The 14,661-nt window shown below is 40.1% G+C and overlaps 3 protein-coding genes across 4 annotated transcripts; 1 reads left to right on the forward strand and 2 right to left on the reverse strand.

Annotated features, from left to right (window-relative positions):
- Positions 1-646: 646 nt before the first annotated feature.
- Positions 647-3,409, reverse strand: LOC115691749 (LIM domain-containing protein PLIM2b-like). The gene is made up of 5 exons (XM_030618466.2): positions 2,446-3,409; positions 1,706-1,805; positions 1,582-1,610; positions 1,245-1,334; positions 647-1,125 (listed from the first exon to the last, which is right to left on the reverse strand). The coding sequence occupies exons 1-5, from the start codon at positions 2,578-2,580 to the stop codon at positions 835-837; spliced, it is 645 nt and encodes a 214-aa protein (XP_030474326.1). The 5' UTR covers positions 2,581-3,409; the 3' UTR covers positions 647-834.
- Positions 3,410-3,556: 147 nt separating this feature from the next.
- On the reverse strand, positions 3,557-9,127 carry LOC115691741 (uncharacterized). 2 transcript variants are annotated; one of them, XM_056304550.1, is made up of 14 exons: positions 8,968-9,127; positions 8,701-8,781; positions 8,414-8,615; positions 8,194-8,268; positions 8,011-8,112; positions 7,796-7,836; positions 7,390-7,503; positions 6,623-6,737; positions 6,311-6,501; positions 6,096-6,212; positions 5,662-5,742; positions 5,229-5,467; positions 4,398-4,437; positions 3,557-4,239 (listed from the first exon to the last, which is right to left on the reverse strand). In XM_056304550.1, exons 2-14 carry the CDS (start codon positions 8,746-8,748, stop codon positions 3,658-3,660), a joined length of 1,947 nt encoding a protein of 648 aa, XP_056160525.1. In that variant the 5' UTR covers positions 8,749-8,781; positions 8,968-9,127; the 3' UTR covers positions 3,557-3,657. The 2 variants fall into 2 exon arrangements, with proteins under 2 accessions (XP_056160525.1, XP_056160526.1); XM_056304551.1 differs by having other exon boundaries at positions 8,926-9,100.
- A 1,476-nt stretch (positions 9,128-10,603) lies between these two features.
- LOC115691747 (pre-mRNA cleavage factor Im 25 kDa subunit 2-like) lies at positions 10,604-14,511 on the forward strand. The gene is made up of 7 exons (XM_030618464.2): positions 10,604-10,800; positions 11,481-11,526; positions 12,319-12,412; positions 12,505-12,578; positions 13,057-13,143; positions 13,253-13,363; positions 14,047-14,511. Exons 1-7 carry the CDS (start codon positions 10,682-10,684, stop codon positions 14,116-14,118), a joined length of 603 nt encoding a protein of 200 aa, XP_030474324.1. The 5' UTR covers positions 10,604-10,681; the 3' UTR covers positions 14,119-14,511.
- Positions 14,512-14,661: the final 150 nt, after the last annotated feature.

The following is a 14,661-nucleotide window of genomic DNA, read 5'->3' on the forward strand; positions in this document are numbered from 1 at the left end:
GAAATAATTCTAATAAGTGGTTCCCTATCACCGGATGAGCGTCATCCAAAACTATGATCTCTCTTTTTTAAGATCACTGAACTAGAATCTGCACTAAATGTTTTAGAAACTTTACCAAATATTTCAGACCGGTTCAGGTGGGTGATTCAATTGAATACTGGATATACAGTTCGACTTTCGTAAGCTTTGTGTATGATCTCATCTAAACATTTTTATCGATTCAGACTTGAGATCCGCTAAATCCAATGATCCAATAAGTATTCAGTGGAAGTCAGTTCGTGTGCAGACAACAGTAGCCAAAATCTGAAACTTAGCTTGTTAATTAGATGAAGTGCCCTCATTTTCCTTATACGAGTTAACACTGAAGTGAAGTCTCAAATCTGTGTTAAAGCGAATTGCATTTCAGGTAGAACAAAAGTACAGGGACTACATTTGCCATTAAATCATCAGTTTGCATTAGAAACACAAAATTGCCTAAAAAGTAAGGAAGAAAGAAACTTGAAAACTTATACAGCCACCAAATTTTTGTGCAACATATAATTCAGATCATTTAAACGAATCAATGTGTAACTTTTAGAACTCATAGTACATATCAAGAACGAAGCAGATATCAGAGATCAAATGGTATATCTTCCTGTTCATGACGGACAAAAAAACAGCAACATGTTATATCAGGTCATCAGACTTCAAAAACGTCAATTGGTAAATGCAAGAAAAAAGAATAGTGATAACATGCATACAGTTTGTGAAAAACTACAATCAAAGTACATAATGTTGGCTCTTGAAGATGATGGCATCGAAATAAGGTCTGAGTTGGGAGATGAGATGTTATAGTTAAGATTGATCCTCCTCTGGCTTATCATCTGGCTCCAGCTTTGGCTCAGCAGGTGTGGGCTCAGGCGCGGGCTCAGGCGGGGGCGATGTGGGCGCAGAGGACATGTTCCGCTTGTGTGCAGCAGCCTCTAGGACGTGGTTGTAGTTGCCTTTCTCCATGAAGAGGCGGGCAAAGTGGTGCTTGCAATAGAGGACTCCGTCCAGAGCAGCATAAGACGAGTGCGTCAACGGGCATCCGCCATGAGCGCATCGGAAGCAGTTCTTGTGGAAACACTCTCCCTCTAGAGTCACCTGTGTTTCGAAACAGACACATGCAATGTGTCGCGACAGTTTGATTGGAAAGAGGATGATGAGTTATTTCTAACTTCATTACGGATTTTGGAATTGGCTGGGGCTTAAGAATCGCATACCTTTTCCAAGGGGTAAACTGTCTTGCCACAGGTGGTGCATTTGTCTAGGGTTCCGGAGAACATAGAAGATAGCCTGCTCGGGGTCCGGTTCTGTGGATAGAGATGACATGAAATCATTGAGTTGGTTGACAACGCAACACAAAAGCAAAAGAAGATGAAAGATGAAATGTGGATGGAGTTGTCATTGCTGGCTGCCAGTTGGTCTCATCATTTGGAGCTACTAGGGAAGTAGAGAACAATGAGAATTGAGATTGAAACTGTTTGCGAAGCGTTATTGAAGACCCGTAAAATTTAGATGTAAATGAAGCAACCGAATCAGCGGTTATAGTTAACATACCAGGTCATGTTGCCTCTCAGAAGACTTGGCTGCCATGGTAATGATATGATATTAGCCGAAAAAATTATCTGAAAATTTAGCGGAGCCTTAAGAGAAGCTGATGATGAGGCCAAGAAGAGCTTACCAGTTTGAAAGTTCTTGCTGAAATTGCCAGATTCCTTGAAAAGTTGCTCGAAGTGAGTCTTGCAGTAGAGGATACCATCCATAGAGGAGTAGTTGCTCATCTGTCGTTGGTACCGGATTAAATGCCATCCTCGCTTTATGTTATTAGGCTTAAATGAAACACGACTCTTTGATGCATTTCAATGACACATAGTTCACCTTGATGAACACATCGCACATTTCACGGTTACATACATGTTGATGAACTTTGTCTTATAGACAGTGCACTACATTATCACAACAACCCACTTCAGAGAGAAAATTGCTGATTGCACACTAGCATTTCATATTACAATGCCTTGCTTAGATCATATTCGCATTGTTTTCTATTCTCATTTATGTATCTGAATTGTAACTAAAGCAGTTTATTCCTTAGGACGAGCCAAATTGTGTGGATTTCGATCTCTAATCATGCTTGTGTTGGGTCAATCATGCTTATCTCAGTTTTTCTAATCATATTTACCCGCTGCCATCACGGGGTGGTATGTTTGCTTTCTCAGGTTGTTATCATTCATTTTTGTTTGATTTAGTTTCCTGGTTTCATTTCACCACTTGAGCTAAGATCTACTCTACAGCATGAGGAATCGCGGGCACGATCCATAACGGGAAAAGAAAACTCCTTCTTCTTCTTCACCAGATTAGAGAATATATAAATCGTCACAATGCAAAGCAACAGAACCAACTCAAATACAACTCACATACCACAAGATATCCATGGCAATGGCTGCATCTGAAGCAGGTCTTATGGTAAGGCATGCCCTCGAGGGACAACATGTCGACCACGTAAACCGTCTTATCGCAAGCCTTGCATTTGTCCAGAGTTCCTGTAAACGCCATTCTCGTTTCTCACAAAAGCTAAAAGTCTCAAAGAGCTTTCTGAATCACCTTGACTGAGGCTGTCTCATAAGCATTAGCCCTCCAATTGGTAACCCAGAAAAAACGAGATTGAACAAAGAATATGATTTTTGTGATCAAAGCTCATTTATATCACTGCCCGACAACTGGATTTTGGCTTCTCACTTTCTCCTCCGAGGGTGTAAAAACGGATGGAGATCCCAATATTATGAGCTAAAAATGGACTTGCGTTTAAAGTGGAGGAAAAGAAGGATGATGTGTGATGTTTCCAAGCGTATCTTTGGCGTGCAATTGAAGTGCTACAGGTCTTTTGTTTGCTAATTTTGGTGTTAGGTTAGTTGTGGTGACTGAAATAGTACGACCTTTTCAGGTGACAAGGTGACAAGTAAGACCAACGATACAAGTCCAGAACGCCGAGGTGTCGAACAACACAATACGTGCGTTAATACACCTGTTCAAGACCCTTGAACCTTATTAAACATCCTGGGACCAAGTGTGGCTCAAGTTGCCATTGTGTAAAAATGCACAGAACGAGATCTAGGAGGCTGAGCGACATTTGAAGTAGTTGTTTGGGTGGACCACCAATGATGTTTTTAATAATTTGTTCACAGCAATATATTAGTGAAGGAAACAATAGTCTAAACTCAAATTACTAGCACTTGAACAATCGAAAATTAACTGGTGAGATACCCTGCAAATGATTACCAATGTAAATGCAAAATTAATGGTTAAATATATTAATAAATATCAACATAATTTTAACTTGGAGAAGAAGAATTAGAGATTACCCAAATCTAATTCAATCGAGTAGGTCTCGGGTGATTTGTGCAGATATCAGGAAAAAAAATGTAAGAGAATAAAATGATGATTTGTATCAAAGAATGTAGAAACCCATCACTGTGATCAACTTAAAAACAGTTTTCTAGGGAACAATTTTTAATAACAACACTGAGAAAAGTTTATGTAATTAGAAAATGTCCTTGAATAAAGAGATCTGCATATAATTATAGTTTCAATGGCAATTCACCATATAGGATTAGTATGATATAATTGAGCTAGTCAAACACTTGATAAAGGAGGCAACACAACTCTCTGGCACAATATGAGATCCGATACGGTCTTTCCATGGCGGTCGATCCTGCGAGAACAGTTGACACCACCATCTAGGATGTTCCGAACCACGACGTTCAATGAATGTATCCCCCTCACTTCATAAACTTCCGCACTTACGTGCTCCTCCACCCACCTGTCTCTCTTCACTATGGCATCTGAATCTGGAAATGAGGAGGCATTCAGAAGCGAAGAGACGATGCCTTTTACCCACGCCGGTGTTATGATCACCTTTAACCTCTCGATATCTGTAGGGCAATGTGGGATGATGGAGAAGTTCAAGTCATTTCCTTTGTCTCCAGCTCTACTATGCGCTATGTTGTACAACGAAATCTCCTCCCCGGCAGGCGCAGGAGAAGCATCAGATTTTGACATAAAGCCACCATCGTCATTTCCCTCTGTTGTTCGTGGATTAATTGGCCTACGAACAGCATGGTTTCTCATTGTATCATTGAGACAATTAACTCGATGATTTGAGTTTGCCATGCTGTGCTTTGCTCCAACTTTCCAATACACATGTTCACGGCCAACCTAAAAGGGCAAACCACTTCGATTAGTACTTCCTCAGTTTTTCAAGTCATTTAGCATTGGGTGAAAATTCACTTTTCCAGGAATGTTTGAAGAACTAATTTCAATCTTAGAGACTCAATGAAAGGCTCATGTGGGTGTTGGGGAGTCCAATTCCATACCAGTTCCTTTCCAAGGTAAATCTCTTTCTTGTGTCCGGTGCTGTAATAGAAGCAGACAGAACAGAGAGTGAGCATGTCGAAAAACTAAGTGGCCAAAACAACAGTCTTGCTTTTGGATTTGCAACAATTCATGCAAATAATAAGATAAGCAGTTCACAAAGCATTCTTTGCGACCTTTTCATTGTCCAGCACCTGAATTCTTGACATTCCTAGTGTTAAAAATCTTTTTCTAATTATTTCAAGGTTCCTGTCTCGGTGGAAGATTTGCCAACAGAAGTAGTCACCAATAGCAAATGCCAGGCCAAAAAAACTCTTTTAAGACTGGATGCTGAAAATTTTTGTATACTTTGTAACAGTAATCTCCAGTCCACATGATCAAACTAATTCAGCTCAGCAACAGACAAGTAATAGATAGATTTAACTAAAATAAATGCACAACTTTGTGTGATCCCCACCCGATTGACTAGACGCTAACATTTATGGCGGATATATACGCAAAGCCAACTTCAAGCATTTATAAGCATTTTATATTGTACCTTCCATCATCAATCCTCAACATCCTGGTATATCATGTTAATTGAACAACAGAACCACAAACCTACTTTCTCACAATTGTATGCTGTAGACATACTAAAGCCAGAAAGAACAAAACTGCAGACATTTTTGGCATCTGTTAAATCTTTTTCTGATAACTAGCTCAGTCGATGAAATTATCACCTCAAAAGAAGAGCTTTAAAATGTTTGCAATTGGTTAAAGTCAAGCAAAATCTTTAAGTGGAAATATTTTTTGGATTAAGCGCTGATACAACATAAAGGTGGAAAAGAAATTACCAGATACCACCGCCCCCAGCCGGTCCATTAGTGTATAATGCAGTGAACTCCCTCACAAACTGGAGTGCATGTTCCTTCAGCTCAAATAATCCATCCATTCTTAACCTTATATCTGTAACTGCCTCATAAGCAGAAGACCCAGTGACCAAGCTAGTTGCCTTCAGGCTATCCATTCCAATAATACAAGAAACAATGTGGTCATTAAGGCCAGGAATTACTTCTTCAAACCACGACCTGACCTGATAATGGAAATAAAAGGATCTTTGAGGGTAAAATGGTGAAGCCAGACACTTCACTACATCAAGAATTACTCACGTGACATTGTCTATGCAATAGTTTACTTCCCAGAGGAAAGATAATGACAGGCTGTTTGAAATGAGCACTCACATGTTTACGTTCATTAGAAAAGTAAAACTGATTAGATCTCACATACCAAAATTTCAGCAGCCTTAGCACGATTGACACATTCAAAACCACCATAGGATATCTCTCCCCATCCTTTCCACCCAGCATCCTGGCAGAACATCAGAAGTAGTGATCGTAAGAAGGCCTCAGACACTCGAACGACATCAGAGGATCAAAGACAAATTGCTTCGAAAGACGAACAAATCAACAGTTGGGAAAGTAATCAACATCTCAAGGACTCCAAGTTCAATAAATTACCCAAACATGAACATGAGAACCAATACAGTGATCCAAGACATGCTATTACACTATTGGAAATGATAAAGATACTGATTAACTCGAATCTTCTGAATGAGAGGGCAAGAATTGAATGGAAAAGGCTACTGAAATGGTAGGAGAAGCACAATCATCACGAACTCTGTTTAAATTTCAGTAAGTTCACTACCAAGATGCTGACTGAACCTTTGGAAGCAATCGCAGGAGCTGATCAGGTACTGATCTCGCAGATGGTTTTGCTCCAAGACACGTCATTTCATTGTTGGATAATGGCTGAAATGTAACATCTCGAAGATCTATTACCTGATTAAAATGAGAATAAACATTTCAACTTTTGTTTTTTCTTTTGGTCCATGATGAATGTCTACAAATCTTCAATGATGATGAAAGCCAGAACCTACCACATCAGGGGTAACATATGCTGCTGGATCACCAATCTCATAAAGAAGTTGCTGGGCACAAGTACTGAAGTTTAAAACTCCTCCACTGCTATCTGCCTTTGCTACACAGACTCCTCCATCATAACTTACTTCGGCATAAGGGAGTGACAGGTCTAAAAGGCATGGAAGAGAGATGTTGCGATATCTGTCACCTGCATCAGACAATAGTAAATTGCATGCAACATCCTAAAAATGTCATATAGGTTTTATGTTTCATAGCTTGAGTGTCCACATTAATTGGCATGCTAAACATGAAGGTTAAACAGCTAATACCTGGATGCATGAAGTATCCTCCAGTCAGTTGACAGCCGCACTCTAAAAGGTGACCAGCCAGAGATCCTTGCGCTAATAAATTTAGATCATCCCAGTTCCAACCCAATTCATACACCTATTTACAGGTTGGGATCTTTCAGATTTCTTTCCTCAAAAGGAAAAACTACAGGATGAGGAAAAGCTTATTAGACAAAATGAAGGGGTTCAGCACCCATGTGATTTTTACTATATAAAGAGGATCAGGCTGCACTCACATCTACACATTTCTTCCTTCAAAATCCCAACTTCTTCAACAGTAAATTGGTGTGACGATTTTGTCCAAACAATGGTCTCTTAATCCAAAAGAAGTGAAAAGCTGAAGTGTTTCTTAAGTGACTCAAACTCTATTTAACATCAAATTAGGTCAACGCTCTATCAATCAATTTAAGATGTCATATGGAAATCCCATTAACCCAAAGAAGTGGTAAAAGGTAGCACCAATATGGTATTTGGAGGAGTAATTGGATTCACATCAGGTTCTAGTTGTGAGAGATTCAACAATAGTCATTGCGAGGTATTTCCATAGTCAATGGGTAATTGTTCTGTTCAGAAGTTAATGCAAGTAGCGTGAGTCGTCCATAACAATGAAAGCGGGGAAGAAAAGAGTTCAGAAACTACTCGACTAAACATCAGAAGGAAAAAGACAAAGAAACACAAAACATAAAACACAGGAAAAGAACATCTCATTCACCAAAGGCGAAGATAAAAAAAATACAATGATTTCATACCATTGGACCCAAAAATAGGGCAGCATCTGCAACTCTGGAAGTAATAACTACATCTGGTTGGTAGTTCTCCAGACACTCAACAATTGGGGCAGCTCCAAGATACGTGCTAATACCCTTCAGAGAATGGGAAAGGAAGCTGAGACAATTCGACCCCATTAAAGAAAGAAAAAGGAAGATATGCCGCTGATCAACGATTTCCCTTCAGACGATCAAGAAACTAAAGCATAAAAAATTACATCATCAACATGTGTTTCTGTTTTGTCTACATTTACTTTGCTAGCGAAAAAATCCACTACATTGTCATTAAGAAACATTTATCTTCTAAAGAGTAGTAAAATCACACAAAATAATTCTGTACGATTAAAAATACCAACGAAAAAACACGATATCAATGTCAGTTGCTTACACCTTCCGCAGTATTTGATTTCTCGTGCAAGATTCTGGACCCTGCACAAGGAGAAAAAGGCAAAAACAATCTTTTGAAAGGCCACGCCTTGTTCCTTTATACTATACAACTCCATCTATGCTGTTCGCTATAATACTAAAATCACATTAAGCTTAAGTTACCCAAGACCGCCTATTTAACATCAAAACCGGATGATCCCTATTGACCTTGATTACCTGCTTCTGCGAATGAAACCTCATGAGCCACAGCAACTTTCAATTGAAGGCCTAGCCCGCTGGCCACTTCTAGCACTTTCGCTTGTGCACCAATTGGATCAACTTTCGAGAAAGACACAAAGCACAAGTATCAAATCACTTTCATCAAAGTTAAAACCAATTCGTGTGCTCTGTGCCCCTCACCTGCACCCATATTGGTGATAATGCAAGTTCCTCTTTCCACAGCCAAAGGCAACAGCAAAGCCATCCATTCCGAAACTGCATATCGTTTCGAAATTTCAAATCACCGATATTGATAACAAGTAGTACACCCCGGTCCATACCCAAGGCATCATCATACGTACATTTACAACAGCACTATAAGATAGAAACCACATCACCCAAAAGGCCAATCATGACATACTTCGAGGATCGAAACCATCGCCACCGGACATCATTTCTTGGTAGCGGTCGGCAAGAGTTCGTTCCGCTAAGCATTCGAGCACAAGGTAATTCAGCTCTTCCACCCTCTGCAGCAGCTTGAGCGCTGCGGATGGTCTGTCGCCTCCGAATCCAGCTCCACAACCAATATAAACCTTATCCCTCAGCCTCTTGGGATTCACCCTCTGCAATTCAACATGTCTCAATCAAAATTTCACATTACTTTCGGCGACCGAAACAGAACGACACCCAAGTAAACACCGCAACGACCTGCTTGGTCACGGAGTTGCGAATCCCACATTCAACATCTCTCTCCATCCAACCGTGTCGGACACTCGATACCAAATTAATCTGAGCAAGCAAGAAGGCGAAGACCCATTAACAGCTTCACACAAACAATTGCAAGTGGAGTACGAATTGCCAATCACATGTCAAATGATCCATCAAAGACCCAAGAACACCACTATATGCAGAAGCACGAGTGTGGTGCAATACCCACAAAAAAATCAATGCTAAAGAATTCTTTCGAAACCTCACTTGTGTTCTAGTAGCTGTGAGCTACCAAGGATGACGCTTGAGCTGAAATCGTGATGAAGCTCGAAGCTGCCAGAGAGAAATTGCAAAAGGAGATTCGTTGATCGACGCAAGCACGTAGGATCAAACTATGGCACGGAACTGGTCCTTAAATTTGTCTTATTCTGCAATATCCTTAAATTTCAAATTACCTCCATGCCCCCAACTTAGGAGCCATCATTGGGCGGACGGGACCGAGCTATATATAGGCTTCGGTTTTTTTTTTTTTTGGCATAAGTCCATTACAAATTTACAAGTTCTTAAACTTATTACGAAAATATAATTAAGTTCTAAAACTTTTAATAAGTGTAATTAAGTTTTAAAATTTATCGCGAAAATACAATTGAGTTTTAAAACGTTTCAAAATATGCAATTAAAATATAAAACTCGTCAAAATTGATTTGACGAGTTTTAGGACTTAATTCACTTTCATGACGAGTTTTAAGACTTAATTTTACTTTTTAAAAATCTTAAGACTCGATTAAATTTTCGTGACAAGTTTTAGAATTTGTAATGCATTTATCTCGGTGTTTTATCTTGGCTCGATGTTTTTGGCACCATGGAGAGAGGGCCCAGAGCGGATCCTGTTATTGGGCTAATAACCCTGTTCCAAGCATGATCTCGTGGATTATGTGTTCAAAAGATACATTTATATTTGATACTTACACTTTTTATTACTATCATAAATAGAAATATCGGCTAGTTCCCAGTTAAATAAGGTAGTTGGATTCTCAATTTTGATTTTACTAAATTGAGATGGTTTCCGATCCTAGTTCAAGAACAACCAACCGTATAATTGATTACCCTCGTTCTTTTTTTTTAATCGCCAAATAATTACAAATTTTCAAACACACCTGATCAAACTGATAATTCTATCGTTTGTCAAGTCACGATTTTATAATTCGTAAGGAATTGCGCAAATGATAAGATTGTTTGTCTCACTCGTTCAAGATCTAATTTCAAATCACCATACTTACAAATTCTCTCAATAGTACTCTTACAGGGAAGAAAGACCCATGTCTCTTTGGCAACCACCAACCTTAAATTACAAAAATTTACAGAATTTTCTCATTTTTTGCACCCACCTTCATGTACCTCAAATTTCTTTTTCATGAAAATGGTACGAGGGTTTCTTATTTTTCAATGTTCAATATAATTCGTAAATTTTTTCCCTTGTATAATTTTATCTCTGAATTTTCAAAACTCGCCGAATGTAATATTTTCAGTAAAGCGTATTGTCGCATTACATGCAAATTTTTCTTATGTGGACCGTCGCATTAGCGTATGACGTGGACAGCGGCGCTATCTTTCGAAGTCAGCAGATCTATTTTCTTTTTTTTCTTTTTTTTGGGGGGGGGGGGGGGGAAAATTAGCAAGACGGATGTGACGTGGAAGCCACGTGGATGCTAGCTAGCACGACGATTCAATTTCGGGGAGGAGGGTATTTTCGCGAAACCGGGGGCGTATCTGAAATTCAAAAGCACTCTTCATAAATCAGTGTACATGGTCGGCCAATCACCATCGGGGGGCATTTTCGTCCACGCAGGTGATCAGAAGTTCTTCGGTCAGAGCTCTCTCCATAATTTTGCACTATGCAACTTCCGAGGGAGCAAGCAATTGATCACAGAGAAGAAGAAGGAGGAGGAGGAAGAAGAAGACGACGACGACGACGACGAAGATGGTGAGCTCGCCGGTGGTGAACATGTACCCGCTCTCCAGTTACACCTTCGGCACGAAGGAGCCGAAGATGGAGAAGGACACCTCCGTCGCCGATCGCCTCGCTCGCATGAAAGTCAAGTACGGTCTCGACCCTCGAACCTTCTCCGTCGCAACTTCACTCTGGTGTTCTTCGCAGTAAGGCGTGCCGAGCAGGCCTTTTTCCGGCGCGAGTTTCTTTGGTCCTCGATTTGGTTTCTGAAACATGGTGCTAGGAATCAAGAAAGTTCTGGAGTCCTGGCTCGCTCGAACATACTTGTGTTCCACGACTGGAGCTGTCGTTTTTAGCGAGATTGAACTTACCCGACATGCTATTTCGCTCTTTGAGCTTTACCTGCGAGTGGTACTCTGTCGCGAGAGGGAATAAGTTTGTAGTTTTGACTTGGTCGTTTGGGCTAGCTCGGTCCGACTCGATTAGAGGCTAGAGCTCTTGATCGCGATGCTTGTTTGTAATTTCATGTGCCCTCTAGTTCGTAGTTGACCTTGGCTTGGTTCTTGATGCTTGTACCTGCTGCTGTAGAGTTCAATAATGTGTTCGTATTAAACGTTGAAGCCGCGGAGCAGCTTTGGGCACCGCTTTGCCAACTAAATTTGAGGCTTTCAGTCTAGCTATGTGGTAAAGATTATGATTTGTTTACAAATAGCATGAACCACGATGTTATCAAGGTTGATTTTGTTTGACCAATATGATGTCTCTTTTCCTTTTCCCATTTTTTTTATTGCAATGGGCAAGCACGTAGCTAATTGTTTCTAGTCTGCAGCTACATGAAAGAGGGAATGAGGACCAGTGTTGAAGGCATTCTGCTGGTTAGTCTTTGAAACTTTTAAGTGTGACACTCCCTTGCTCAGTGCCTATTCTCTCGCTCTCTCTCATATGCATATGTTTGTGCACGCTATTTGTGTGGGTGTGCACCTGCGCATGTGGGCACGTCTGTGTATGCGTATACGAGGATGTGCGCGTTTTCACATGTGTGCATGCGTCTGCGTCTGTTCTTGCGGCGCATCTCGCTTTTGAGTCGGTGGATGTTGGCTAATTACCACGCTTCACATTCTCCGATCATTAGCTTGTCTTGAAAATGATATTTTGATTGTAAATTTTCATCAACTGGAAATTTCTGGAATCTGCTCAATCAGTGGGCGAAAAAACACTTATGAATTTTATCCTATCGTGTGAATTATTATTATTATTATTTTAGCATATCCTTGACACAAGGCAAGGAGTTAGTTTTCCCCAAATTTCAAGTAGCATCTTTATTAGTCGATATAACAACATATTCTCGATAAGTGGGTGAAGATCTTTGGCTGTATGTCAGCATATGTGGTTCAAATTCGATTGTTTTAATGAACTGGGAAACCACCCAGCATCTTCAAGTTCTGATCCCCTTTGTATTTTTCTGTGAGGGCTTTAAGTTCCCTTATTTCATGCACACCTCCGCAATTTTGAGCATGTCATTTAGCTATTTAGATGTGATGCAGTGGTGCTTTCTGCTTTTTCTGAGCATCTTGTTCTTGGTGGTGGTAATGGTTTACCAAGTATGGTGAAAAGAAGCTGTCACGCTTCAGCCTCTCATTTTCAAGTACTTCTCTTTAATTGGGCAGGTGCAGGAGCACAGGCATCCCCATATTCTCCTCCTGCAAATTGGGAACACATTTTGTAAACTTCCAGGAGGACGTTTGAAACCAGGAGAAAATGGTAGACTGATTCATCTTTTAACCCTTCCCCCCCTCCCCCTTCTCTCTCTCTCTCTCTCTCTCTCTCTCTCATCTGTCTGTCTATCTTTGCAGAGATTGAAGGTTTGAAAAGGAAACTATCAAGCAAATTAGGTGCAAATTCACTGTCACTGCAACCCAATTGGCAGGTGCCCTATCATACCTGAGAAGTCTGGAGATTTATTTGAGTAAGCTTGACACTATAAGTGGGAGTATATTCAAGGATAATCGAAACGGAGTTATTGAAAAATCTTTCCATGCTACGACCGAGTGTACTTAAAAGAAGTAAAATGCCTAATTGTTGGGAAGATTGAATTATAATTTGTAATGATTATGTGTTTCAACAAGTACATTAGCTTCTTTAATGAATATAATATCCTCCGTGTTTTTTTATCGTTACAAAATATCGCCCGGCACTTAAAGCGCATATTCTCATTTTCTTGCTATATCATCTTTCTAAACCAATTTCAGAAACGCCTAAAGGGAAGCGTATAGAGTGGATTCATGTTGATAAGTGTGAAGAATACAAAACTTGTATAACAGTCTGCTTATCTAAATGAACATAATTGTGGACACAATTCCCCTTCTGGAAGCAGATTATTTTATTGTCAGTTGTCTTTTTTGCAGATTGGTGAGTGTGTTGCTATCTGGTGGAGACCAAACTTTGAAACTGTTATGTATCCATACTGCCCTCCCCACATAACGAAGCCGAAGGTAAATAAATACTGTTCAAAAACCAAGTCGTACATACTTTGTTCAAAACTTTTTCTTTAAACAAGTATTATAACCCTCCGAGCACTGAGTAAAGAGTTCTTTGATACAGGAGTGCAAGAAGCTCTTCATCGTCCATTTGTCTGAAAGAGAATATTTTGCTGTACCGAAGAACTTGAAATTGCTAGCCGTTCCGTTGTTTGAGCTATACGACAATGTGCATGTATGGTGACATCTAAGCTTCTAAAGCTCCATTCTTTTTTTCGTTCATTCTTAATCATCTACATTTTCTCATCAATAAAATGCAATTCTAAAAGTTCAGTTTTAGGTTGCTTGTAGAGCAAGTCTACAGGTGAGAGGAGAAATAGAAACATCAAGGATTTAGGATTTTCTTTTTCTTTTTCTCCTTTGTCAAGTGTGTGTGTCTCTAAGGGGGAGAGAAAAAATAGAGCTTAGTGGCAGCCATCTGTGCCTGCTGTAGGCGGTAGCTACCATTATGGGTGTTTCCGGGGTGGCTGGTGGTGAGACTGTTCCGGGAGATGAAGAGGTGAGTGAGACCTTGAGGGGGAGCAGTGATGAGGTAGAGAGCATATGGAATTTAGGGAAAAAGAAACAAAGAACACAATTTATTGTTTTAATTATTGTCGAACCCTAGTTACTTTACTTTTTTAGTAGTCCATCTGGTCATTCTGGTAGCTTGATTTGAAATTGTCTAGATTCCCAGGGCACAGTAAAAATTCTCAGAATTTGTCCCAAGACCTGAAAGAACTCGAATGGAATTGCCAAATATGATGTTAGAGTAGCGGGGCAGAGAGCTGGTTTTTTTATCATCCTATCTACCAAGTACGTCTATGTCTACACATCTAATACATGCTGCATGGAGGTTCACGCACTTTTTGTTGGCAGAGATATGGACCAGTTATCTCCACCATACCACAGCAGCTCTCAAGGTTTCAGTTCAACATGATGACCGCATGAAAGCGTAGAGGGGGGAAGAAGCTCTTGATCAATGCTTTCTAACATTTCTCGGGGTCACTAGATAGCAAATGGACCTCGATAACTTAGATAGTGTACCAAAAGTCCTACCTTCACTTTCTTCTGTTACTATTATTAGTAGGTGAACTCAATCTTCTAGAATAGTTGTCCCCTTTCTTTGTATTTGATTATGTATCCGACCTGACCAAGTTGTGATTGTTGGTTTTCTTGTCTTGCTTGATTATTTGTTTGCCTGCCCCTAATCAGTGGCTTCCGGCCTCTAAAACGGGGGTCGGAGTTGCCGGTTCTTGAAACTTGCTCCTGGGATGTCTTACTGTTAGATGAAAGTGAGCTGTAACCAGTATTACTAATGGTAGATGCTGATATTTCATGAGAGAGGATTTGGATGGGACTGTGTGTGTCTTCGTCGTACCAGCTTTGTGACTATATTTCAGTTATCTTCTCTTCCTCCAAATTTGGGGATGATGGACCTACCCTACTCTGCTTTATTGGCCGATTCTCCTTTTCAGCCAAACTGATGCATCC

Source organism: Syzygium oleosum, unplaced genomic scaffold (assembly GCF_021117445.2).
Source record: "Syzygium oleosum isolate NSW1041296 unplaced genomic scaffold, Sole_v2.1 Sole_v2.32, whole genome shotgun sequence".
In the NCBI taxonomy this organism is placed as follows: Eukaryota; Viridiplantae; Streptophyta; class Magnoliopsida; order Myrtales; family Myrtaceae; genus Syzygium; species Syzygium oleosum.

Coding starts and splice junctions, on each gene's coding strand:
- LOC115691749 (XM_030618466.2), bottom strand. CDS start 2,580: ATGGCGTTTACAGGAACTCTGGACAAATGCAAGGCTTGCGATAAGACG. Junction 1,806..2,445: donor ATTGCCATGGATATCTTGTG/GTATGTGAGTTG, acceptor TACCAACGACAG/ATGAGCAACTACTCCTCTAT. Junction 1,335..1,581: donor CTGAGAGGCAACATGACCTG/GTATGTTAACTA, acceptor CTCTATCCACAG/AACCGGACCCCGAGCAGGCT.
- LOC115691741 (XM_056304550.1), bottom strand. CDS start 8,748: ATGGAGAGAGATGTTGAATGTGGGATTCGCAACTCCGTGACCAAGCAG. Junction 8,616..8,700: donor GCAACTCCGTGACCAAGCAG/GTCGTTGCGGTG, acceptor GTTGAATTGCAG/AGGGTGAATCCCAAGAGGCT. Junction 4,240..4,397: donor TTTACCTTGGAAAGGAACTG/GTATGGAATTGG, acceptor TTGCCCTTTTAG/GTTGGCCGTGAACATGTGTA.
- LOC115691747 (XM_030618464.2), top strand. CDS start 10,682: ATGGTGAGCTCGCCGGTGGTGAACATGTACCCGCTCTCCAGTTACACC. Junction 13,144..13,252: donor CCCACATAACGAAGCCGAAG/GTAAATAAATAC, acceptor TCTTTGATACAG/GAGTGCAAGAAGCTCTTCAT. Junction 13,364..14,046: donor AGCTATACGACAATGTGCAT/GTATGGTGACAT, acceptor TTTTGTTGGCAG/AGATATGGACCAGTTATCTC.